The sequence below is a fragment of the Ctenopharyngodon idella genome, chromosome 17 (genome assembly GCF_019924925.1).
Source record: "Ctenopharyngodon idella isolate HZGC_01 chromosome 17, HZGC01, whole genome shotgun sequence".
NCBI classification, from domain to species: domain Eukaryota; kingdom Metazoa; phylum Chordata; class Actinopteri; order Cypriniformes; family Xenocyprididae; genus Ctenopharyngodon; species Ctenopharyngodon idella.
In genome coordinates, this window is record NC_067236.1 from 4229464 (window position 1) to 4256511 (window position 27048).

The 27048-nt window shown below is 38.0% G+C and overlaps 1 protein-coding gene across 2 annotated transcripts in view; it reads left to right on the forward strand.

The window, feature by feature from the left end:
- Positions 1 to 27048, forward strand: part of kif26ba (kinesin family member 26Ba) — a 104731-nt gene that overhangs the window by 24062 nt on the left and 53621 nt on the right. For both annotated transcript variants that reach the window (XM_051868560.1, XM_051868559.1), the window contains exons 3-4: positions 11274 to 11891; positions 23199 to 23368. In XM_051868560.1, coding sequence (XP_051724520.1) covers positions 11274 to 11891; positions 23199 to 23368 — 788 coding nt within the window. The remainder of the gene's footprint in view (positions 1 to 11273; positions 11892 to 23198; positions 23369 to 27048) is intronic.

Here is a 27048-nt window from a genome sequence, read left to right on the forward strand (position 1 = left end):
CTGGAGTGAGAATATGAAGCAATTTCTCCTCTTAGTCTTTCATTTAAAATATTCATAAAAATCTAACTTTAATGCATCCTGTAGGTATGTCTGTAAGGAAATGTGATTAATTAAAAAAGAAATTTAAAGCATGGAAACCTTAAAAGAGACATTTTAGTGAATTGATTCATTATATAGTTCATGTAAATGACTAGGATAATAATTCATGCAGTTTTTCAGTATTTATTGTAAATATATGTGCATATTTAATGCTGTCACCCTAATTTAGATCTTTCACTTTTGTTTCAGGGGAAAACTAATCATAATTTGACTATAAAAAATCATCTGAGAGTTATATAGGTAGACTGTTCCTTTAAATTGCTACTTATAAAGAGCAGCTTGAGTTTAACTTCTAATTGGTGTTGAGCAGGTTTAGGGTCAGGACGTTCATGTTAAAATGGATCAGGTTTGTTTGGATTGGGTTTTCAAGCTGTGTGTAGTTCACTTGTCCATTCAGTTTGACTTAAACTTTGACAGTTATTGACAGCACATATGCCTTCCTGCCTACACTAAACTTGCTGTCTGAAGCTCAAATACATGCATATGGGACTGTATGCGTCCTGTGTACTCTTATCAATAGCTGTCTGTCTGTCTGTCCCTCCTGATCCGCATGGCTTGGCAGCAGTTTCGGGCCAAAGACACGAGTGGGTTGTGTGGGCGCAGATAGAGAGCTGGTCCCTGCAGAGAGCTCTGGGTTTGTTGATGTAGGATAATTGTCAAGGCAAAGAGGTGAATTAGGGATGTCAAACTAAACAGCGTCTTTGTGAGGTTTATGGATACGTTGTGTACACTCACAAGAGCTGCTCAGAGGAAGGTGGAAATGTAATGAATGACCAGTGAAACCTCCATATGAATGAAGCCACTCACAAGACAAGCACCACATTAGCCAAAAGCAATATCAGGTAATATGCTGGTACTGCAAAAACTGACTTTGTCCTTACATCGCTCTCCAGGGTTTTACATGTTTATAGTTTACAGGATCTTGATGAAGGAAATACAGCTGCAGAGATTAGAGGCTTTTATAAGGTTGAGACATATAAACTGGCAATGAGAGCAAGTCTTTGCTTTTAGTTTCTAGTTGCATACATAGACTTTGGATTTCTTCTGCATATAAACTCAGTAGAGGAAAGGTGGCTCTCTCAGTGTGTGGTCATAACTGATTTTATCAGCCCAAACTAATACAACCTGAATTCCGGAAATATTGGGACATTTTTTAAATTTGAATAAAATGACACCTAAAAGACTTTCAAATCACATGAGCCAATATTTTATTTTAGAACATAGATAACATAACAAATGTTTAAACTGAGAAATTTTTACAATTTTATGCACAAAATGAGCTCATTTCAAATTTGATGCCTGCAGGTCATGCATGTTTACCATGGTGTAGCATCTCCTCTTCTTTTCAAAACAGTGTGAAGACGTCTGGGCATCGAGGTTATGAGTTTCTGGAGTTTTGGTGTAGGAATTTGGTCCCATTCTAGGTTTCCAGCTGCTGAAGAGTTTGTGGTCGTCTTTGACATATTTTTCGTTTAATGATGCGCCAGATGTTCTCTATAGGTAAAAGATGCAGGCAGGCCAGTTCAGCACCCGGACTCTTCTACGATGAAGCCATGCTGTTGTAATAGCTGCAGTATGTGGTTTTGCATTGTCCTGCTGAAATACACAAGGCCTTCCCTGAAATAGACGTCATCTGGAGGGGATCATATGTTGCTCTAAAACCTTTATATACCTTTCAGCATTCATAGTGCCTTCCAAAACATGCAAGCTGCCCATACCGTATGCACTTATGCACCCCCATACTATCAGAGATGCTGGATTTTGAACTGAACACTGATAACACGCTGGAAGGTCTCCGTCCTCTTTAGCCCAGAGGACATAGTGTCCATGATTTCCATCAAGAATGTCAAATTTGGACTCGTCTGATCGTAGAACACTTTTCCATTTTAAATGAGCCTTGGCCCACAGGACACGACAGCGCTTCTGGACCATGTTCACATATGGCTTCCTTTTTGCATGATAGCGCTTTAGTTGGCATCTGCAGATGGCACAGCGGATTGTGTTTACCAACAGTGGTTTTTGAAAGTATTCCTGGGCCCATTTAGTAATGTCATTGACACAATCATGCCGATGAGGGATGCAGTGTCGTCTGAGGGCCCGAAGACCACGGGCATCCAATAAAGGTCTATGGACTTCTCCCTTACACACAGAGATTTCTCCAGTTTCTCTGAATCTTTTGATGATGCTATGTACTGTAGATGATGAGATTTGCAAAGCCTTTGCAATTTGACGTTGAGTAACATTGTTTTTAAAGTATTCCACAATCTTTTTACGCACTCTTTCACAGCTCTGCCCATCTTTACTTCTGAGAGACTCTGCCTCTCTAAGACATCCCTTTTATAGCTAATCATATTACAGACCTGATATCAATTAACTTAATTAGTTTCTAGATGTTCTCCCAGCTGAATCTTTTCAAAATTTCTTGCTTTTTCAGACATTTGTTGCCCCTGTGCCAACTTTTCTGAGACCTGTAGCAGGCATCAAATTTGAAATGAGCTCAATTAGTGGAAAAAAGTGGAAAATTTCTCCCTTTAAAAATTTGTTATGTTATTGGCTCATGTGATTTGAAAGCCTTTTAGTTTTCATTTTATTTAAATTTAAAAAACGTCCCAACATTTCCGGAATTCGGGTTGTATGATACATGGACATTTAACAATGACATCCATATGAATTAGTATGCACCAGTGTATTACTAGACTGTTAGGTTAGGGTTTGTGTTAGTAGAATAAGTTTACATGTACTTGCAAAGTATAGTCAGTAGAATGTCTGTTGGAGAGCATCAAAATAATATGTCAGCAGATATTAAGTCTACTAATACTCTAATGAGAGTTAGTTGACATGTAGTTGCAAAGTTACTTATAGTTAGTAGAATGTCTAAAGTGGACTATCTAAATAAAATGTTATCACAATTTAAATAGTTAAAAGTTTAGTTAACAACACTGGTATGCATCACATGATCAGTATAGTTCGATCTAGAAATGTATGTATTGAAGTGTTTCAAAATGAGACATCTCTTTATTCAAAGCATTTCTCGCCATCACATCTAACTTTCCCTGAGGGCAAACATGATGAGGGTTAAATAGGTCACTATATTTTAATTTGTTTAAGGCATCACCACTGAAGCTCTCCTGGGCTGGTCTTCACCTTTCATCAAATGGTTAGTACACCCAAAAGTGAAATTTCTGTCATAATTTATTAACCCTCATTTTGTTCTAAACCTGTATGACTTTCATAAGTTATTATGAAAAATGTCTCAATGTTTTATTTTCTTCTCCATATAATGACAATGAATTTGAGATCAGTTCTAAAATACCAGCACAACTGTGAAAGAGGCTTTTGTCTGAAAGAAATGTATGTATTGGCACGCTCAGATAGCGGGTAAGCAGCATACCATTAGTCAGTTGATGTCATGTAACTGTTGATTGAAAATCAGAGAGCGAACCAGACCATGTTCCACAACAATGACTTTGCAGTGCTGATATGTTTCCTGGATCCATTAGAAGATCTATAGCTTTTTATACAATGTCAGAGATGTGTGAAGCACAAAATGTCCTTTTATATCAATCTGAAGACTAGTATTTGTTGTTAGTCAATGTATAAGCTCATTCTGTACCCATATTTTTGATTGCTACACAATATCAGAGGTGTTGGACTGTTTCTAGTTCACGTCCAATGACAAAACTGCAGAAAGCAGGACAGTATATTTTCTGTTCCTGCTCTGTAGCTCATGACTTTTTCCCCTCATCCTCTATGTTTGTCCCAGTGGGACTGTCCATACAGGCGATGGTTAATTGATTCACTCAGGGCTTCTGCTAGCAGTATTAATGACTTCAGTGTTTTCATAACCAGCCTGATAATGGCTGCAGTTCTCTCTGGTTCCTACTAATGAAATAAGGAATTGACTAGCGAACAGGAAACCAGAGGCTCTGGAAGCAGGCCTAACTTTTGCTCATTTGCTTTGTCCTCTAAAGCGGGTGAATGTGGTTTGAGACTATAGTCCGTTGGCAGTGAGTTAATACTTCCAATGAAGACCTAAAACCATCAAGACTCTAATTTGACAGACACTGAGGAATATGAGCCATTTCTTCAGACTTGGATCCAGTTCCCATCATGATGAATGGTAACTATCCAATCAACACTTCTGTGAAGCTCTCATCTGAAGTGTCTTTAAAGCAGAGTGGTGGACCGGAGGGCTTCAGTCCATCTGGCAGTCTTAAGAGGCCTCTTTCACCCTCTCTCAGACTTTCATTTTGGCTGGAGAATGAATGGCTACATCCATTAGAGCGCTTTAGCCTACATGGTTCTGTTTGTTCTCCCAATGTAATCTCAAGTCTCCATGCAATTATAGTGCTGTAGGGAGTGGGTAGGGTTTATTTTTTATAAATTTATGTAGTAGGTAATGATGTAAACACTGCAAAATGTTATAGATGTTGCAGGGATGTATCTTGAATGAATGCATAGATCTCTTCCGTGTTCTCAAACTAAAATCTTGTTCCTTTGGAAACCCATAAATAAGTGTTTTTCCTTGTGTTACACTTGTGTAAAAAAATGCTCAAAAGTCATTTGCAGATACTGTAATCAAGGGATTTAAATGTATGCATTTGCCAGATGTTTCACTGTCTCCAAGAATCTTTACATTGAAACTATCTTTTTTCAGTTCATATGTTCCTTGGGATTCGAACCCATAACTTTGGAGTTGCTAGCACCAAGCTCTATTGTTTGAGTTTTTAATTACTTTTATCATATTTTAGTCCATAACTCTGTGACTGTAATCAAAGGCAGTAAAACAACATGTAAAAATAGCACTGAAAATATTTACTGTACAATTTAATATAAATTTTATCACTATATTTGTCACTTAAATTGCTTCATAAATATTTATTCAGTATGAATATTTAGTAGTTCCACTTGCATGTATACCCAAGCCTTCCATATTTCATATCAGATCTGTAAATGGCTCAGTGCAATTGGATTTTATGATTTTCTTTGACATGAAACGCCTCTAGTTACTGATTATCGCATTTTAGTTGGAATATGAGAATCAAATTCTCATATTAATAATAAGTGAAATGCTTGCAAGCAGCGCTTTCCATTTAGATAATTTTTCCCAGTAAGGCTTTCATTGTGATGGTTTTTGCCAAGTAATACGTCTGCTTATTTTCTGGTTATGTTGCAATTGCTTGTAAATGTGAGACAGGCTGTCTTTTGCGCAGCAGTGAAAGTTGTTTTTACTTCAAATACGATTAGAGTTCACTTTTTTACAGTTAAACTGAGTTAAAGTCTGCTATTTTTGGTTATTTTTGGTTAAGTCTTAAAGTGGCACGGCTTAGGATTTGGTATTTAGGTCCCCACCCTGAAAGAAGAAATATCTGCAGTGGCTTTGCATGAATTAGAGAAATGGAGGTTTGTGCTGCTGCAGTCGTAAAAGCTGAACTTCTTCCAGTTTTAAACTAGATTCACCTCCAACTTGGTCCACATTTGTAATGTTTGTTTATTTTTTTGTAATATAACAAAGCTTGACATAAATTCAAAGACAACTAGCTTTATGATTAATACTTTGTGTCTATGCTAACAGAACTTCCAGTGCGTGAATGATCATTTCCTGTCAGCCAGGGAAGTGGAGGTCAGTGTGTCAGTGGGGTCAGCAGACATATTCCAGATCACATCTCTCTGCCTTCTACAAATATTTACATCAATATTTCTGTGCAGACTAATACATCACATGCAGCTAGACATCCTGAGTGAAGTAGGGTGCATATTTAAAAAGTTTGTATACACTTCCATTCAAAACACTGGCTCAACCAATGGTGGGGGTTTGGGGTGGGACTATCTGTGTGCCTGACCACTGGCAGACAGGGGGAGAGAACAATCATTAATTTTTGCTGTTTGGTTGTGTTGTGATAAAAATGAAACATTTAAGCTTTGAGGTGAACTTTTCAATGCATTGTTGCAGTGAATCATGGACCCTTTTTCTATAGTAGACATTGCATCCCACTAGATTTTAGCACAGCTTCTATAAAATAAGACATGCAGAATGCATGCAAAATGAGGCAAAGGAGCTTTCTGGGTAGAGTTAGTGCCTTAAGTGGGGTTGCATTCTCTTTTTATGGACACTGACCAGAAATGCATGACGGAACCACCAACGTGGTCAGAGATAAGCATCTTAGGTCTGCACTTTTATAGAAATTCTTACGGTACAGTGCTGCCCTGTTAGCTTAAGTTTACTCTATGAGAGCGGAATTAACTGCGGAGATCTGCAGAGGTCACCGTGTGCAATGTATGGGGCAGAGGGGATGCTGGGAGAGGAGGGGAGGGATACACAAAGCAGCTTGTGTAAGATGAGAGTTGGTCTCTAGATTTACACTGACAGCAGGAATGTGTGGTTTTAATCAGAACAGAAGAGTTTCTCTCTTTCAGTGCCTGTACTCGTGCACGGGGCTTTGATTAGCTGGACCACTGCCCTGTGCTCAGCCGAGAGGGGCCAGGTAGACCCAACAGGGAGGTACAAGGTGCGGTAAGGACACCTAAGCATTGCACTGTGTTTTCGCCCCACTGCGGCCCCGCCGACTCTGAGTCCATAATGATGTGTCATATATCTACAGTACAGTGCATCATATATATATTTAATGCAACACTAAGTCATTTGGTTAAAGGGGACCTATAATGCCCCTTTCACAAGATATAATATAAGTCTCTGGTGTCCCCAGAATGTGTCTGTGAAGTTTCAGCTCAAAATATCCCACAGATCATTTATTATAACTTGTCAAATTTGTCCCTATTTGGGTGTGAGCAAAAACACACCGTTTTTGTGTGTGTCCCTTTAAATGCAAATGAGCAGCTGCTCCAGGCCCCCTTTCCAGAAGAGGTTGGAGCTTTAACAGCTCATGCTTCAGTTGCTCAACAACAACAAAGTTGGAGAATCTTTTGCAGCAAAAATGACAATTGTCAGTAACTGTGTTCAATCTTACATTGTTCAAGTCGGACACTGATGGAGAGACTCAGGAAGAAGTTACAACTTTTAGAATGCATCTGGACTTTTCTGAATGGTTAGTGGATAAATTTATGTGGATGCTGTGGAGTTGATTCAACTCATCGACTAGCATGTGCTGTCATGATAAACTTTTATGCAAATCCAGCGTTGAATTGACCCTCGTTTGTGGAGATGGTCCTCACTGCAGAACACAGAATCTAGATTCAACTATTCCCACTTTAAATGTTCCTAAACCTACCCGCCTCCGCCCCCTGGATCTAAACCTACCCATCTCCACCCCCTGGATCTGGATCCAACTCCTCCCACTTTACATATCCCTTAACCTACCCGTTTCCACCCCCTGGATCTGGATCCAACTCCTCCCACTTTACATATGCCTTAACCTACCTGTCTCCGCCCCCTGGATCTCGAGTGTTCTGCAGTGAGGGGCTACTGCGTTTGTGAAGCAGTCCAGCGTAAAATGATGGCATGGTAACAACACTCCACTACAACAACTCTTCCTCTTCTCTAAAGCAGCCCAACATGGCCTCACCCCCTTTGTTGTGTGTTCCCAGGGGCAGAGTTTATGTAAATTTTAGGGTTAGTGATGTCACTAACCCTTGAAGAAGCTCGTTGTAGTCCCTACCAGCCATTTGTTGTAGTCCTTAAACAGAGAATTCTTTAAAAGAAAATATCTCCCTTTGCATTGAACTTTGAGCGTCATAACTTTGCAGACATTGTTTATGCTCTAACAGCAACATTACACACTAACTAAAGTTAAAAAAATGAATCATAATCAACCACCCCTTTAGCATTCCCTAACAACTGGGTTAGCTGGAAAAGTATATTATCATGCAGCTAAAGAAACAACAACTGATGCTTGAAGTCAAATGTTACAAATGTTACATTCAGCTGTCGCAAATTCATTGACTTTTGAAAACTAGTTAATTTATTATTATTTTTTTTTACCAAGAAAGGAGTGGTTTTGATGCACAGAGTTATTTTTATTGTCTCTATTGAGATATTCAAGCCCACTTGCTTTTCAACCACTTACTGCCATTCTGGTATGTAAATGCCCAATTTTTTTCACAATCCAGTCAATTTGGGATGGATAAAATCTTGTTTCATATTCTGTTTTACTTTGAAATATGTGAGATTATGGAAGAAAACTGGATTGTGAATGCAGCTGACTTTCTTTTTCAACAACTTCCTACTTGTTTCAACAACTCATTTGAAATACAGATGTTTTGCCACATTTCGTGCACCTGCATCTGTGCTTTAGACAAATGGTACTGTCACTAGCTGCATTGCTAATACAGCCTCTCTTCATGCATGAGTGCGGCTGCCTGATCCAAAGGTTTAAGGTTAATTGTTATTAAAGCTGCTTTAAACTTCACACCTCTCCATGACTACTGCATTTGGAGTCCGAAAGTGTCATTATAGTATCGAACAGACACTGTCTAGATGCTAAAAAGGTCAAGTATTTTTTTCAAGGCATTGGGGACGCTAATTAGATTGTTGCTGGGTCTAAAATGAGAGAAGAACCATCTAGCCATTATTATGAGCTCCAGGATGTATGGGGTAAAATATGAAATTCCAACCTGTTAATGGATTGAATTGGTGATAAATCTGGTGTGAGATCACTTAATTCTTCCCTGTGGCAGAACTATTTTGTGTAATGTAGCTTTTAAGTCAATGTCTTAATCGAAAAACAATACACAGATGGGATGCAACAGAATGAAAGATTAAGTATATTTATTTCTGACTGTCCACTAAGTCTTTGCAAGTGTGCATCTCTTGATGAAATGATGATGTCATTCAGTTAATCTAACTAGAATTGTTCTTGCTTCTTCACACTGGCCCTGTGAGAATGTGCCAAAACGTAATTATGATCTTCATCTCACGGAATGCTCAAGCACATGGTGTGATGATGCACCAAAGCCAGATAATTGGCAGCTTTATGCTAATGAAGACTTGGAAAACAGAAAAATAAAGAGCAGACCAAATCCAGAGTGACAATGCGTGAAAACAAGGGCTGTGTTCTTCATTTAGTAATGAACCTACTTTATAATCATGCACATCTTTTATATTTGGTGAATATGCCATCATCTTTAGATTTCAGTTAGTCATTAATTGGTGTAGTGGTTTATGTTCACGGCTGGTAACCAGGAGGTTGGTGGTTTGATCTCTGTAGGAAGTGGGCCATAAGCCAATCAGAACTTGAATAAGGCACTTAACCCCAGGATGCTTCAGGGGGATTGTGCCTCTAATAAGTTCATGGTGCCGTTCTGTGGTGGAATCATGTGCATGTCTTAGAAAAAAAATCCATGGTTGTGTGGCGATAAATTAATGATTCTAATTACTTAGCAGTGCAGATAGAGTCATTTGTCTGCTTAAGACTGCTTGGGAAAAGGCACTGAAGGAACCAAAGGTGTATGTTTGCCCAGAGGAAAGTTGAATTGCTCAGAGATTCCTTCTTCATTGCACTTAATTGAGTTCTCAGTTCTCAGTTTCATCAATTTTAGATGTTTCTCCTAAAATTCCTGAAAAAAAATAAAAATGAAACAAAAGTTTTACATGTACAGTTTAAGTAAAGATCAATAAAAAAAAAATAATAATGTGAATAGCAGCTTAAATTGTTTTGACTGTATGCCAACAACTGTCTCATTTGTTTCTATATTTTTGGTGACAGGTTACACATAAATGAAAGTAATCATTTACTGACATGTACGGAGCCCCGGACATGACATGCAGGAAAAAAAATAGTAGGCTAAATCGTGCGCACGATTTACTAGTTCGTTCCCTCGATTTACTAAAACGTGCGCACAATTTACTATTTCGTTCCCTCGATTTATAAACGAACGAATTAGTAAATCGTGCGCACAATTTAATTTTTTTTCTTGCACGTCATGTGCGGGGCTCCGTACACTGTCATTCTAAACCTGTATGACTTTCTTTCTTCTGTGGAAAACAAAAGAAGATATTTAGAAAAATGTCTTATTATGACAGAATGTTCATTCTTTGGTGGACAATCCCTTTAAACAGAAACATCTAAGAGAACATTTGATAAAAAATAAATAATAAATAAATAAATGTAAAAAATTGTGGGTTTATAATAAAATTTGTATTAATAGACTTTTGACTGCAGATTTTTTGAGCACTGTCTGTTACATATTTAAAGTCACTTCCATAACATTTGAATTAACAATAGCTGTTTTTCACCGAAATTACCCAGAACAATTTGCCCAAGAATTTTTTTTCCGCCCAGACCTGTCGCTATCTGCGTTTCCATTGTGGTCTAAAGTACTGTGAAGATTAAGTCCGGTGATGTAGAACTGCACGCGATTTTTCCAGTTCCCGCTGGATTTCTTAAGCTTAATAAAGCCTGAACCTCATCGTCGGTCCATTAGTCATATTTTTTAAATCTCCATTGTTGATTCGAATAGCAAACAACTCTTACTGCCATGGTTTCTCAGTCTCTACAATCACAGTAGACCAAAAGAAAAAGGTAAAAATGGTGGTTGAAATAAAATGCTGCATGGAGTCAACCAATCAAAATGCTGCATGAACCCAACCAATCAGCATGTTCAGCACACAAATCCCATCCTCGAAAGTTCCTGAACTTTGAAAAAGTTCTACCTAGCAAGCAGGTACTTTCTGAGGGGGAAATGTTTACATGGAATTTCATTTAGACCCTGGTTCCTGCGGTCGAAACACACCGAGTACCACCCCAAAGTCCCTAGTTCCTGGGGAAAGTTCCTGTGGTGGAAACGTGGTTTATGGTCTGTTTTCCAGGAGAATATCTGAGAATTAGATAGACTTAATAAGTAGATTTAATAAAAAGTCTCAAATGTAATCTCATTGCTTTCTATGAGAAGCAATTGAGAAATTAAAGAGATTATTTTTTGAGTTTTGAGTTTTTGTGCATCTTGAGATAAAACAATGGCACTAACATATTTTAAGACATGTCAGTGCAAGTTGCTTTCAGTTAAAACAGCTCAAACATGCATTTTGGGACTAGGATTAAGCCTTATCTGTGAAACTGGGGGTTTATGTATTAATCTCTCTTAACTTTTTTATAAGATGTCATGGTCATTTAGTCAGCACTTGACCACAGTTATTTACCCTTATATACAGAAGTATGACTTCCAATTGCAGAAGTAAAACTTCTTTTTCCCCTTCTTTATTCCCTTTCTCTCTATAGGATCCCTCCTTCTCCCTGCTTCTCCATGATAAGCTGCAGGTGCCCAACAGCACACGCAAAGCGTGGAATGAGCGTGACGGTCGCTGTGACGTGTGTGCCACCCACCTGAGTCAGCTGAAGCAAGAGGCCGTCCACATGGTGCTGAGCCTAGAGCAGTGTGATGTATCTCCTGGCTCCCCTCCATCCCTGGCCTCCCTGGTGGGTTCCCGCAGCATCCTCCAGGGTCCCACACCACCTCGTGACTGGGCATACCTTCCCACAGGCTACCATTCCTCAGCCTCCTCCACCTCTGCTACTGTTTCTGCCACCACATCCAGTTCTACCCCAACAACCACCAATGCGAGCAACAGCGGCAGCTCCCACCACCCAGCCTACCCCAAACACGGATCCAAACCCAACAGTCTGGGGGTGAGCAGTGGGGTGGAGAAGAAGAACAATTCCCCTGGCCATGCAGGAAAGTCCACTGGACCGCAACAGCCTCATCTCCCCAGCAGCCCCAACAATGCTAATGGAACTGTGTTGGGTTCTGTCGCACTCCAAGCTCACCAATACCTGGAAGGCACCTGGACATCTGGGCACCTGTCAAGAGCCAACGGCGTCACACTCTATCCTTATCAGGTTGGCTTATTTTACAAATCCCATGCCTATCTATCGATCTAGCTATTATGTATTTTCATTCCTACAATATTGAATCAATCAATCAATCAATCTATCTATCTATCTATCTATCTATCTTTTTAGACGCGTTCCTGGGTTGACATATTTTGTTGATCCTGAAACAACATCCCTGTCCGAAAATTTAGTCATAATCATATCCCTACCCATATCCCTAACCCTTCCCATAAGTGATCCCTAAAATCAGAGGGAAATGATAGGTAAATAAAACTGATGTAGAAGCTAATTACCCTGGTTTTAAGCCTAAACTTGACATAAACTGTAAACTTGTCCCTCAAATCTGATTGGAATATTGTTGATTGGAATATTGTTGATTGGAATGTTGTTTATTGGAATGTTGTTCCAGCATCAACAAAGATGTTGATCCAGGAACATATTTCACTTGGTGAAATCCATCCATCCATCCATCCATCCATCCATTTTTATGCTTATTAGAGTATTACGTCATTATCTTAGTATTGCATCGTTACCTTAGCAACATGCTAATGCATCCCAGAAAGTGCCTTTGCATAGGGTTCTAAATCAAGACTTTTATGAGTCCCTGTGAAGTAGAGGGTGACACGGGAGTGGATTTTCAAACCTCTCCCATCCCACTCAAAAAAAAATCCCGTTCCATCCCAATCCCATGAAAAAACTGGAGGAAAATCCTGTCCCGTCCCAATCCCAGAAAATTGACTCCCATTCCCTCCCACTCCCGTTTTGTGTTTTTTTTGTCCGGAATTTTTTGGCGATCTCTCTTCTGTATTTAGAAATATTTTTTTGTGTGTATTTGATCGTTTGGATGTGCACCCGAAGCCCAAAGTGTAATTCATCTATATGCGATCCGTTTTGGAGCGCACACATACAATTCAGCCTGGGGAACAGCGTCTCTTGCGCGGATTATTGTGCTTTCAACGTTTTAAAACGTTGTTAATAATTATCAAACATGTCCCACAATTTAGCAACAGTAATGCATTTTAAAACAATCACCGGTTGAGCTAATTCTGACGTTAAGTTTGGGTTTATGGAGGAACGAATGCTTATCGATAGCTACACCATAATTTAGCCACGGGGTGCATTTAATACCGGGTTTCGGTACTTATCTCTACCCACACCAAAGCAAACAGAAGAGCATAAAAAGACAGGGCAACTAGAATTGAGTTCAAAATTAAATATATAGTTTATATATATATATAGTTAATATATAGTATTTATATAAACTATATTTGTGTATTGTTATTATGATTCCCGGTCCCGCTCACTCCCGCTAACATTTTTTTCCCGTCCCGTCCCAATCAAGTGACTAATAGTGATTTTGTTTCCCATCCCGTGGGATTCCCGAAAAAATGTCAGCCTCTACTGTGAAGATGCTGCCTAAAGGTAGCTTTCTATGTAGGCAGTAGACTTCAAGATAGATCATTCGTTTTTGGAAGAAAATAATTTAATTTTTTTATTCATGGTTGGAGAGTTGACGTCTCTTTAGGGAGAAGTCCTGCCGGATGTAATGAGATGTTGTTTGCACATTGTGGTTAATGTTGTAATCTGATGATACAGTCCTTTGGGAGACCCTCTGGGCCTAATGTGCATTGGTAATGTTTTGGGTGGAAAGAATTACATTTTATATAGACTGCATGGGGTCAGGGGAATGTTGCAAGAGAATCAGTTTGATTCGTTTGTCTGGATAAAAGCCTTTTTCTTTTGGTCTACTGTGTTTGCAGAGACTAAGAAACCATGGAAGGTGAGTTCATTTTGTTTATCCCCTCTCTGTAATGGGATGGTTTCTAGATTATATCACAGAGCAAACAATCTAATTCTGACAGGCAGGTAAGTGATGTTCATCCCACTTGAGATCCAAGGTTAGTGTGTTTCTACCAGCTGAAGTCAACATATCATAATTGAACAAGCATTGAGTAAGGTCCAAATGAGAGATTTTGTTTTAAGAGGGATAATTTAGTCCTGGCATATGTTGTCAGTCTTCAGACTTAATAGGAAAAGAACTTGCAGCAAACTGAATTGAAGCACTCAGGAGTCTTTTTAGTAAAGCCTAAGTGAATTGAGTCACAGCAGGTTGATTAGATCTAATCACAGAGTTGTCTTCTCTGGAGTCTCAGTGGCTTATCAAGGAGCATCAGCTGGTTTAGATTCTATTAAGTATAAAGGAATGTTGTATAGGAGACTTTGGTGAGTGGTGACAAGGATGTGAATTGACAAGGATATGAATTAGGGATATTGTACAACCACAGAATCAGCTACTCTGTGGAGATTTAAATCTTATAAAATAAATTCAACCATACACAGAGGCGCATATAGTATTGCTACCTTGTATAGAAAACATGAAATGTTAAAAAACATATACATCTTCATATTAAATAATGTTTCATTGAGCTTGCAATGTATTTTGAGATTGTGTTATCCATTAAAAGATGCATGCAATCATGGCTGTAATACATAATGCAAACCCATAATTTAGATGTTATCACATAAAGCACAGTTTTAGGCTACCATTTTTTTTTTCAGTGTAGGCAGACATAAACAGGAATTTCTTAGTAAATGTTCAGTTGGTTAGATTTGGAAATTGATGCTTTGATCTGCCTTCTAAGGGGTTGAGTGGGTAAATGTTCCTTGATTCAATTCAAATAATCAAGTCTTTAAAATCTCATGTAGATTAAGAGGAATGTTTTGCAAATGTGTCCTTTCAATAAACTTGGGTCTTGACAAAGACACTTCTGTATGAGAATGATCTAACTAACCGCAGTTACAGGTCGTGAGTTTGACCTGTGTATGCTCTCTTAATAGGTGTGGGATTCATTTGACAACAAATTAACTTTAAAAAAAATGTATATACTGTAGATGTTCCTAAACGTGTTGTAATATTGAGATGACACCTAATGCATTATGGGATTTCGTTTGAGAAAGAGATACTGTACCTGCCATGCATATTTAATATTCATGTGAAGTTCGTTATGAGACTACTGCTCTGCTTCAGGCACAGTTGTGCATAATGTTTAAGACTGTATGTCTGTGTCTCAGTGAGACCTTTCAAACACACAAACATCTGCAGCATTCGCATCTAACATTTATTTCTGCTTAGAACGCAAAGACTCAAGGTGAAGCTTTGTAGCAACAGCAGATTTTAATTAGAGAATTCACAGTGTTCTGAAAATAATGGCACATAATGTCATACCCTAGGACACTTCCAGTGATTACATGTGTACCAAGGACGTAGTACTAAAACATAAGCATATTCCGAACAGATGTTATTTGTTACAGAAACATAAACATGTAATTGGCCTCAAAACACTTGATCTTCATATATAATACCATTCATCTGGACCAAATGTGGTTTCACATTTTTTTGTCAACCTGGAGGGGATATTCTGGATATTTTGATGGTGATTTAAAAGAACAGTGGTCTTTTATATTGTATCCACAGACTGGTGGATTGTGTTAGTGTATGTGTTTTTAAGAGCGAAGGAAAAATCAAGTCATTTCAATTTGATTATCTGACAAAGAAATACTCTAAAATGTTCACATCATGAGTTTTGAGAGCATTATCTATCTGTCTATCTGTCTATCTGTCTGTCTGTCTGTCTGTGTCTCATATAAATGTTTGTATTTTAGAGGCAGACAATTTTTTATTTATTTAATTATTATTACTCTATCTATCTATCTATCTATCTATCTATCTCTATCTATCTATGTGTCTGTCTGTCTGTCTGTCTATAATGCTCTCAAAATAGTAAAAATATATAATTATTAAAACATTTTAATATTATCCTTTGAAACTTTTTAAACAATTTATTTATTTTTATAAGGCTTTTTATTTATTTTTATAAGGCTTTTTTTTGGTTAAAAATGATCCAAAATCAATTTTTGAACAAGTACATACAAGTACATAACCAGCCAGTGTTCAAAACTACCTTCTTGCCTTATCCGATTAACAACGGTAAGCTTGTAATAATGTTTTATAATTCAGGTGCTACTGGTGGGTTTCCGTGGGAAATTCGAGCATGTCGCCGTTCGTCTTTGCGTCATTACGTCACGTCTGTTTACATAAAGAAGGAGTCCCAGCTAGTAGGCTATATGGCATGTGAGGATGCTGCAGGTTTTGGATCATTTATAGCATTTTCTCACAGCATTTGCAATAATTAAACTTATCATTTTGATGGCGGATTGTAATCCAGAAAGGTCCAAATGACAATCATCAGTGACAACTGGAGTTTCACCCGTAGTCAAAAGGTAAAGACTTCGGACTGCGGAGTGGCTACACGAAATTGAAATCTACAGGTGATGCTAATACACACTAAATACATATAGTCACGCAATGCTGATGATATTAACAATTTGAGAACAAAGTATAACAATAATAATAATTTGCACGGTTTGACGTGATCTGAGCTTAGCGATTGTTAGATTTAATTACCATTGGTAGCGCAATTTAGTCAAAATAAAAGTGGCAGACATGTTACTTACTTGTTCAGATGACATTTTCTGGTGAAAATTCTTATTTAGGTCATAGTTCCAAGACGTAGAATCTGTGATTCCGAAGTACAGTATCCATGCCGATGCGGTGACTGACAGCAAACATTAGATTCATCCACGCTGAGGAGTCGTGCCGATGCACAAACCACGTAAAGATGATAATTCCGCAAATAACTGCAATTGCAGGTTTCAAACAGAGATGGCGACAAAGAGGCAAAACTTACGGACTGCAGCTTTAATTATTATTAACAGCATACATATATTCCAACATGAGGGCAAGTAAATAACAACAGATTTTTTTATTAAACTATTCTGGTTAAAAATAACATTCTGGCAAAGAATTTGGTCTTGAATATGTCTTACAGTCAGAGTGTGTGATTTGGTCCCAGAAGATCCTCATCGGGTTTTGGTGGGTCTAATCTTGATTGTGCCAGTTGATAACACCATGGTGGAACTATAGGAAGTCATTTAGGCTGTAGATGGGGCACACCCTTCACCTCACTCTAATCACGTCTTCCTTTAAACATATTCTCTCTGGATTTGGCTTCTCAGCTGTTCCTTGTTCTGCCTGTTCTTCTCCTCCTTGAGCTCTGTATCTCCCGCTCCATCTCAATGAGTCTTTTGTGACTTCTGTGCTTTTCACTTCTGTTTACTTTGGCTAAGATCTGCTTTATTTTCTGTATCTCTCCCCCTCTCGCTCTCTTTCATTGCCCAAGGGGCTGGTTTTTGTGCACAGGAAGCCGTTAAGCTTACGTTGGAGAGTCACTCCGATAGTGACAATTACCCTGGATGCAGGACTTGTTATAAAAACAGTTTGGATGCCACACACAGAGCTCTGACATTCCATGTGGACTTTGTCTTATCCCTTATAAAATCTCCTCAAGGAGGGCTCTTTTCTGAAACCCACATCCCTTTCTTTGGAGGAGGAATGTGGCTCCCACCCAACAGACACTTACAACTTGCGTCCCTGTTTAAATCACAGGACCATTTAAAGGCATGATGAGGCAACTTCAGTCTTAAATATGTTTTTATATAAACTGTTGAATCTATGTTTATTATTTCCTGAAAGAAGTCTCTCGTTAAACCGGTTTCTTGGAGCCTGGCTGGAGTTTATGCTATGGGCAGAGAGCATCTGTAAGGCGTAGGGGGTCTCCTTTGCTCTGTCAAGGGCTATTAAACTGATTCATTCAAAGGGTCTCTCTACTTCATAGATTGTACACAAACGGAATACAAATATACCCAATTTTACATTCATCAGGTCTAGCTGCCTGTTCGCCTACTCCTTCATGTCACAATCAATGTAAATCGTGCCAAAATAAGAACAGGAGGTTTGCGTGAGTCACCATGGACTACAATATGTGTCTTGCTTTAATGTTTGCCATATGTTTGGAACAGTAGCAAACATAATGTATGAATGTGGAATGAAAATTTATCAAATTTCACATAAATTCATGATTTTTTTTTTTACTAGAAAACTTTAAATGTTGACTTGACCAAGGCTTGTTTGGATTAAAAAAGGGGGAAAAAAAGTTTTAAAAGACTTTAATGGTTTACTTTAGGCCTTACAGATTTACAAACAGAGAGAACGGTAGATAGAACGATAGAACGATTTATAGATAGATAGAATGATAGATAGAATGATAGAACGATAGAATGACAGATAGAACGATAGATAGATAGAACGATAGAATGATAGAACGATAGATAGATACAACGATAGAATGATAGATAGAACGATAGATAGATAGAACGATAGATAGAATGATAGATAGAACGATAGATAGATAGAACGATAGAATGATGGATAGAACGATAGATAGATAGATAGATAGATAGATAGATAGATAGATAGATAGATAGATTCTTTTAATTTCAATTTAGTAAATTCCTCTTCCTGTCATTCAAATTCCAATTTAGTTTCCTGATGAATGTGACCAACCAGATACTTACTGTACCTTTTTCTCATTGAAAAATGTTGTCTTTTTTCTCTCTCTCTCTTTTTTTTTTTTTTTTTTTTGCATATCCCATGGTTTTATTTCTTTCTCTGTTTTGCTATCCCTATCTAAGTTCCGTTTTCCATTCCATTGAGAAGTGAATCTGAGCTGTCACAGATAGATATAGAGAGAGCTCAGGGGATGGTGGTGAAGAATAGTGCTTAACATATCCAGGGAAGGAGTATCCAGGCAGTGCAGTGTATTCCGGCTTTAATTATGATGAATGAGGAAGTCTCTCCTTGTGGGAGTGCAGGGAACCGCTGGGGAACGGGGTGGAAGAAATCCTCCACTCAAGGGCTTCTTTTAGATCTTTCCTTTCCTCTCTTGGGTATTTCTGCTGCATCAGGAAATTTCCATTCTCAGAAATGTTCTTTACCTTCCTCATCCATCACACCTGCACTTGGCCCGGGTCTCATGTAAACCCAGAGCCGGTGCAGTCACATGGGGGGGCCTGGCCTGCTGTTGAAACACATGAAATGAGACATCGATAAAATTACAAGTGCTGGATATTGATTTCACACACGCACAGGGACGTACTTGGCAATCCGTCATCTGCGGTGAATTTGCTATAATTGTGCTCACGGCATTCTAATATGCTTTAATAAATCACTAGAATCACTAAAAAGATATTTTTCTGCAATATTAAGGTTCCTCTCTTTAGTATTTGCAATTTTATAACATACTAAGACATTATATATCACATTTATCTTCTCAAGATTTAAAATTCATGAAATATGATAATCTCTTGTTAATCTCCCTTGTTTCTAAATAAGACTTGATTAGCATTATCTGACATTTCTTTGCTATTTCTTTGTAGAATCTGCTCTATTTCTGCAAAAATTATGGTTGTGTTAACAATAAGATGGCACCATAAAATGGAAAATTTCAAAACTAGCATGTGGCAGGAATTGGCTCTTGTAATACACAATGCGAGGCATCCATTAAAGGCATCAAAAAAAAAAAAAAAAAAAGGGCCACATTTACACAGCATTTTTATTATGTATATATATATATATATATACCATTTATTTTTTAAGTCTTATTTTTAAGTCTCACACATCATGTAACACAAAGTAATTGGATTTCTAATTTATCAAGCATATTAATACTTTTAAAAAAAGATGGGATTAATTGTATACCTTTTGTTCATAAAAAAGTAAAAAAGTACCGGAAGAAAATTCTCTTACAGTGCATTATTTGTAACTGGAGAACTTGGACAAAAGACTTACAATGTGGCTGGCTATCTGTTGATCTTTGAATAACCTTCATCTGGCCGATATCAGTAATGCTTAGACTTTTAATTTAGCTTTACAAAGCCATATGGACCAGCAAAAGGAGTATGAAGGTCAAAGTCAATGTCAATGTCAAACAGTTGAACATGGATGGCTGGATGTGGGCATTACATTCAGACAAAAGGGCTACTATCAGACAGTGGAGAGAGAGGAGAAGTACAGCAAATGAGGGAGAGAATGGAAGGAGAGATGATGGGAGGATGGGCAGAGAGGTGCAATCTGTGCTGTTGGCACTGCTGGTATTTAATGCTCCTTCTTCTCATTCCTGCACAACAGATGGCAAATCAGCCGTGGGTTCCCAAGTGGTCTGACTAGCTGTGAGCAGGGCTGGGTCGTTTCAGTGCTGCCATGAGGATAGAATTGCCATTTAGCTCATGAAAAACCAACATTCATTGAAGATTCATTGAAGTATTTTTTAAAGTCCATATTGTACACATTCATTACAATCAGGTTTTTTTGCCCCCAAACCAGTCATCATTGAGTTTTATATGACTCTTTTTCTAAAAAGAGGCTGTTTTTTTTTCTACTGTACCTTTAAGATTTTTAAATTACACGGTATGATTGATCAACCTCTGCGTACCTGTGTAGTTCACACTGTTTCTGAATTCGTAATAGGTATATGCATTTTAATTTACTCATTATTCTGACATCAAAACACCCATTTTTGCAGCTTAGTTTCCATAATCGTTCTGGCTTGGCCTGAGGAGGGAGATTTGCATGATCAGAATTAGATTATGGCTATTATGTCATCAGATTGTACCGAATGAGCAGGATTTAGCTTTGTGTAGTAGTCAAAAAAGCTTAATCCAATCATTAATAATGGATAAAAGCTTTACTATTTCTCAAATTGCCCTCTGTACTAAGCCTACTAGATTGACCCGTTCTGTTTGATTTACTAGGATAATATTTTAGGATGACCATTGTTATATAAATCTGTATTAATGATCTTTTGTTGGCAGAGAATCAATAATGAGTCCATTATTAGCTGCTCATTATCAGGTTTATTAATGGTTTATGGTTATTCCCATGACATTTCATTCCATACGTTTACTCCAACAGCTACTGCAGTTGTCAAATACAAACACACCTACTTTAAATCCAGTGCTCGGTCACATGAATGTCTGCATGGACCAATGCGGCGGTAAGGAACTGTAACGAGTCCAGACGCTGCTAAATATACCTGTCAGTCATGTGCTATCATGGAGTATTTTAAGACAGCTGTGCATTTTGCACCATACCAGCCAGATCGAATTAACACATGTGAGGATGTGAAGACACCTTGAGCCTTTTGGCTTGTGAAGAGCTCAGTTTAGATTCTCCGAGGTGTGGAAGTCACTGCTGGTACTAGTAGGCCTGTTTGCAGATGCAAAGTGGCAAAGCATCTTTAATTTGGTGAGAAAAGCTGAGCAGAAAAAATGTGGGTTATTTGGGTGTTTCTTCAACTTCTGCTACTTTTATGTCCCAGGGGTTCATTTTTATTACAATTTTTTTCCTTCTAAAATTAGTAATTTTTATGAACATCACATTTAATCTGTCTCAAAAACTTGTTCATTTATTACATGCATAATTGTATTATATTGTAAAATAAATTGCTTTGTATTATATGTAAGCAATAAAGTACAAGGATCGTGAATAAGTCACGGCTGAAGGACGTTGTTAGGCACGATGCAAAGCGGAGAGCCTACAACCCCTTCAGCCGTGACTTATTCACGATACAGCACTTGCCTCGAGTACCTTATTGCTTTTATAAAACGGTTACCACACAATACAAATATTTAAGCCAAAAATATGTATCAATGCAACTTTCATGAAGTAAACTTTCACTAAAAGCCTTCCTTCCGCCAGAAAAAAATAGTCCCTGACCGTGAACAGCAACAGAAGTTACATTATTGCGCCATTAGATGGAGGCAAAGACTGTCTTTATGAGTGTGTCAGTCAGTAGCGAAGACTTTTACATTGAAAAGACTGAATTGTTGTGAACACGGAACAAGACACAGCTGACAAATGCTTTGACTAGCGCTGTCAGTCACGGGAAAACCCCTTAACTGTTAAAAGGACAAGAAAATACATCGGACATTTAAACAGATTTTTTATTGTGAACATAGGACTGACCTGAAGGAAAATGCTAAATCTGAATGCAGGTAATAAACTCACTCACTCGATCTCTTTCTCACAATACTCTTCTACATAATACAGTAAGCTTCAATGAACAATATCAGTTGAGAACATACAGTTTACTTTGCTAAGAGTGGTTGATAAGGGTGTTGTGTAGTGATACACAGAACCGTTGGGTGAAGCGGTTATAGTGAATAAAACACAGCTATTGACCAATCAGAATCAAGGACAGGAACTAACCATTTTATAAAATGTATAATATAATAGTTATACATAATTATTGTGTATAAAATATAATAATAATAATGTAATTTATAATAAATATGACTATAATATGTAAATTCACCATATATTAGTTAACTTAAGATTTTATTATCATTATTATTAATAATAGTGATAATAATATATATAAAATGTAATAGCAGTCTTGAAGAACATGCTTGAGACTGAAATAAAATATGTGAAGAAAAAAATGTAAAAAATAATTTGTGAGCAGACTATTTTTATTCAGTGTCATTTCCAATTAAGCTGTAATTTTGTCAAATCATGCAAAAAGTAAAATTTTACATAATTTTGTGTGTTTAGGATACACAAAACCAAGGTAATTTTATTCCAAAATGCTAAAAATGTCATTTCTATCACAGAATGTTATTAAACACAATATATTCGGTGGAAAATTACACTTTGGTTCATAAAAAACAGAAAAAAGGCAAAATTGTCTTGTGTTGCGTATATAATGTCCACTGCTGGACATTTTAGCGACAAATGCACAGATCTGGGTTTTCTCACTGTCCTTCCAGCTTATCTGAGTGATACTTTCCTACATTTGTGAAGCATTCTGGGTAAACACACAGAGGGCTGCTGGTTCACTGTACAGCAGAGCTCACCCCCCTCAGGGACTCGTGTGTCCTTATTTGGGGCGAAACGACAGACCCTGGCCCACAGCAACAGCAGTGCCCTCGCCATCTATTTACAGCTGGGGCAGGGGAGGGTGTTCGGATTATTTCCAAATCTTCCTGAGTGGGTCTGGCTGAATGCTTGTTTAAGAAAACCAGCCGTGCTGTAGGCCCTTCACAGCACAATTATCAGGGCTGCTTCTCATGACTCACGTCTAAGCTGAGTTGTTTATCTGAATGCCTGGCAGAATCTGTGCTAAACTTACTCACCGCCACGCTGCGTGACCTAGGACACTTTCCAGAGACGTCTGCGTGGAGCACAAATAGAATGTGTTTTCACCTCTTACCCCAGCATATCGGGGGAAATAAGAGCCATGGGGGACATAAAATACCAAATTGAGAACATTACCATTCTGTAAATAGAGCCATTGGCTCTTACTTAGTTAGTTGTTTTGCACATTGTTTTTAATTTCCATGTTTACTTGTATACAGATCTCTCAAATGGTGTCGGAGGGCTACCGAGAGGGTCTTAACGAAGCCGCGCTCAACCGCTACAATGCCGACCGACCGACTGCATACAGCAATCCTGCTGCTCCACCTCCTGCCCCAGTAACCACAGCACCCTCCAGTGGCACCTCCGCTGCTGCGTCCTTCTTTGCCAGGTAAGACGCTGGGTATGATGTCACATGACCTCACTATGTTGTATGCTTAGATCATGGGGTTACAATTCTGCGATATAGCCGATTTCGAAATACTGTCAGAGTATGTACTGCATTTGATGAGAAACGTATCTGACTGTTAATCATGTATGTTCCGTTAGTATACAGGTGTGCTGTATACAAACTGGACATTGCCATGTTACCAAGGGTGCCACTTTGCTGTTATGGCTTCATGGGATTGTAGAGTGTCCATTGGATGCACACTTGAGAATATTAGATTATGCATTTTTGGCAACCCAGGCTTATTGGAAAAACATGCCTCTACCTACATTTTTGCAAAACTCCAAAAATGTACCTTTACATACAATTCACCGCAGTTTCCAGATGAAATGAATACTAGTGACAGTAAAACACAAACTTGTCACACAAATTATGATTATGGGGGCAGATTATCGATTAATAAACACTTATTTTTGTGCTTTTCCTTGCACAATACTATGTTATGACCTCAAAATGATTTTACCATAATGCACGATTTGTAAGCTAATACATTTTGACGTTTGCATCACATAATCAGCTCCATATGTAAGGCTTTTGTGATGAAGCGATCATGTGAGTCACGATAAAAGAGCTCAAAGACTTAGAATCAAGCTAAAATGACATGGCTTTTTTCTTATGCTTGCTTTTGTAAACACTATCGTTTAGGTTTAGGGTTTAGTAAAGTGGTAGGTTATTTTAAAAGGCAATAGAGCATTAACCTTTTAGCGCCACTGACCAGACATTTCATTTCCAAACTGTCGCAATTCGTACTACAACCATCGTAATTAAATGTTGCCAGATTCACTTTTAACTGCTTTGGATAAAACTGAACACACTTTAAAGGAATAGTTGTCTTTCAAATGAAAATTAGCCCAAGCTTTACGCACTCTCAAGCCGTCCTCGATGTATATGACCTTCTTCTTTCTGATGAACACAATCTGAGAAATATTAATAAATATCCTGACGCATCCGAGCTTTATAATGACAGTGAGCGGGATCAACGAGTATGAGCTGAAGAAAGTGCTTCCATCCACATCCATCCATCATAAACATACTCCACACGGCTCCGGGGGGTTAATAAAGGCCTCCTGAAGCGAAGCGATGCATTTGTGTAAAAAAAAAAAATATTTCATATTTATAAAAATATCCATATTTAACAAGTTATGAAGTAAAATATCTAGCTTCCGCCAGACCGCCCTCTGTAAAACTCTTGCAGTTCAAAATGCTTACACTATGTCCTACGCCTTCCATATTCAACTTACGTAAAAAACTTAACTGACACGACACCAGTTCCGTTTTTTCCGTAATTTGAATACTTTAAGCGCCACTCATCGGACATTTCACTTTGAAAGTGTCGCAACATGTACAAGAAGCAACATAATATAATTTTGTTGAAATATCGGCACAGGCACATTTTTTTCAATGATCCTGGGTTGGTATTTAAAAATACTACTGGTTTGATGTACAGTTTTTGACACAGAAGTATGCATATATTTAAACATACGTTTTGGCAGTTGTATCAAATGAGTCGCAAATTTAATTAATTAGTTCAAATGAAAATGCTCCATGTAACATGAATGCTAAATAAAGTTGCTTAGTTAAAAACTGTGATAGCTTACTGTGACGCTTAGTTATGTGATGTTGTACAGTGAACAGGGTTGCCAGGTTTTCACATCAAAACCTGCCCAATTACTACTCAAAACTAGCCCAAAACTAGCCCAAGCGCGTTTTTTAAAATTCACATTCCAGGGGTTAAATATCATGTTATTTGGGGTCGCTTCAATCCGTGGACATGAAAAACAACCCGCGGAAACAGTGTTAAAGTAGCCCAATTTTTCCCACAGACTTGGCAACACTGATAATGAAGAAACACAATACTAATCTCACACAGGCAGCCAATGATTTTTAGCCACCATATCCAACCAAGCAATCAGATCATCTGTTTCAAAAACACATCATCCAAATGGACAAGAGATAGATTTATTGAATTTTATCTGCTTTAATGAACTCTTCCTCCTATAAGACAGCAATTATAATACATGACAGCTTCTCGTGCTTTTTTAGCATTTTGCACTCAAGTCTGAATATCTGATGAGCTTGATGGCCATCTGCATTCAGCATAAACACTCTGTCTGTCATTTCTCAGTCAAAGAAGGGGTGTCGTGGGACTCGGGGTCTAACGCTGAGAGTGTTTGCATGTCCTCTCGTGCTTGATCCTTCATTCGCACTCATCGTCACAGCTGTCTGTTGTCAACAGGACATTTCTCACACATGCAAACATATTTGCACAAATGCACAGGCACTGGCAGGTGTTGTCACGTTAATGGTGTCATATGAGATGCTCTGATCACCGGTTGACTTTTTCCCATATCTGTCTCCCTGTAAAGAATTATCCAATCTAGTGTGGAAGTCCATTTGCTGCTATGATTGTGTGTATTGTCTTTTGAAACAGGCATTATGTCATACTATGGGAAAGACATCCTCTTCCCCATCAACTGATTCGTGCTCTGGTCTCTGTCGTCCGGTGGGGCCGTGGGAGGGGGTGAGGACATAGATCATGGGGTTTTATCGGAGCTGGAGTCGAGGAGGAGAGTGCAGCAAGATAGTGGGAGACGAATGGCTCATGTGAAACCTCAAAACCTCTCGTTTTCGTGAGAGACTCTAATAAATCAGGCCTTCTACAGCAGCTGGAGTTCATGAATTTATTTTGTATCAGAGGGCTACAGTGGTGGTGGCACCATGATTTTATCTTCCTCTCCCCCATCTTTCTCTTTGTGGCCACTGCTTAGATGCCAGAAGACAGGCCACTTGTTAATAAATTCAAAAGAAGAAATCCCAACTTTCAGTTAGGAATAGTTCACTCCAAAATGAAATTTATATAATAAATAATAAATGAAACTCCATAATGAATTTTCTGTCATCATATATATATATATACAAATTATGTGTAAATTATGTAAATGTGTAAATGATGACAGAAAATTCTTTCATTCATTATTAACTATTGACTTTCAATGTATGGATAAATCAGTTCTTAAAAATATTTTCTTTCTGCTCCACAGAAAAAGTCATACAGGTTTGGAATGACATGACGGTGAGTGACAGAATATTAGAATATTACAGAATTATAGAATAGATGATGACAGAATTATAGAATACTATTCTGAAATAGTGTTAGCAATCATTTTCATTTATTTTTTATATTGAGATATTCAATCTATGATCTTTACCCATTCCAGTTTGATTAGTCTTCGAAACACAAATTAAGACATTTTTAATGAAACCTGAGAGGTTTCAGTCCCTCCATTGAAAGTCCAGGTAACCAAAATTCAAAAGATCCAAAAACATCATAAAAGTGTCATAAAATGTATCCATGTGAATCAGTTGGTTTAATCCAAGTCTTGTGAAGATATATGATTGCGTTCTAAAATGAACAGATGTAATTTAGGCTTTTATTCACATGTAAACACATATACATAGAGCGCATCACATTAGGTGAACACAGAAACTCATGTACGCGTCACACTCTAGAACAAACCTCATTGGTTCTTGTGTATCATGCACACACATTTCAGCTTTCATGTTTACCATATGTGAAGCTCTTTATGGATGTGTGTTGGACATTGTTTAGATAGTTTCCATTT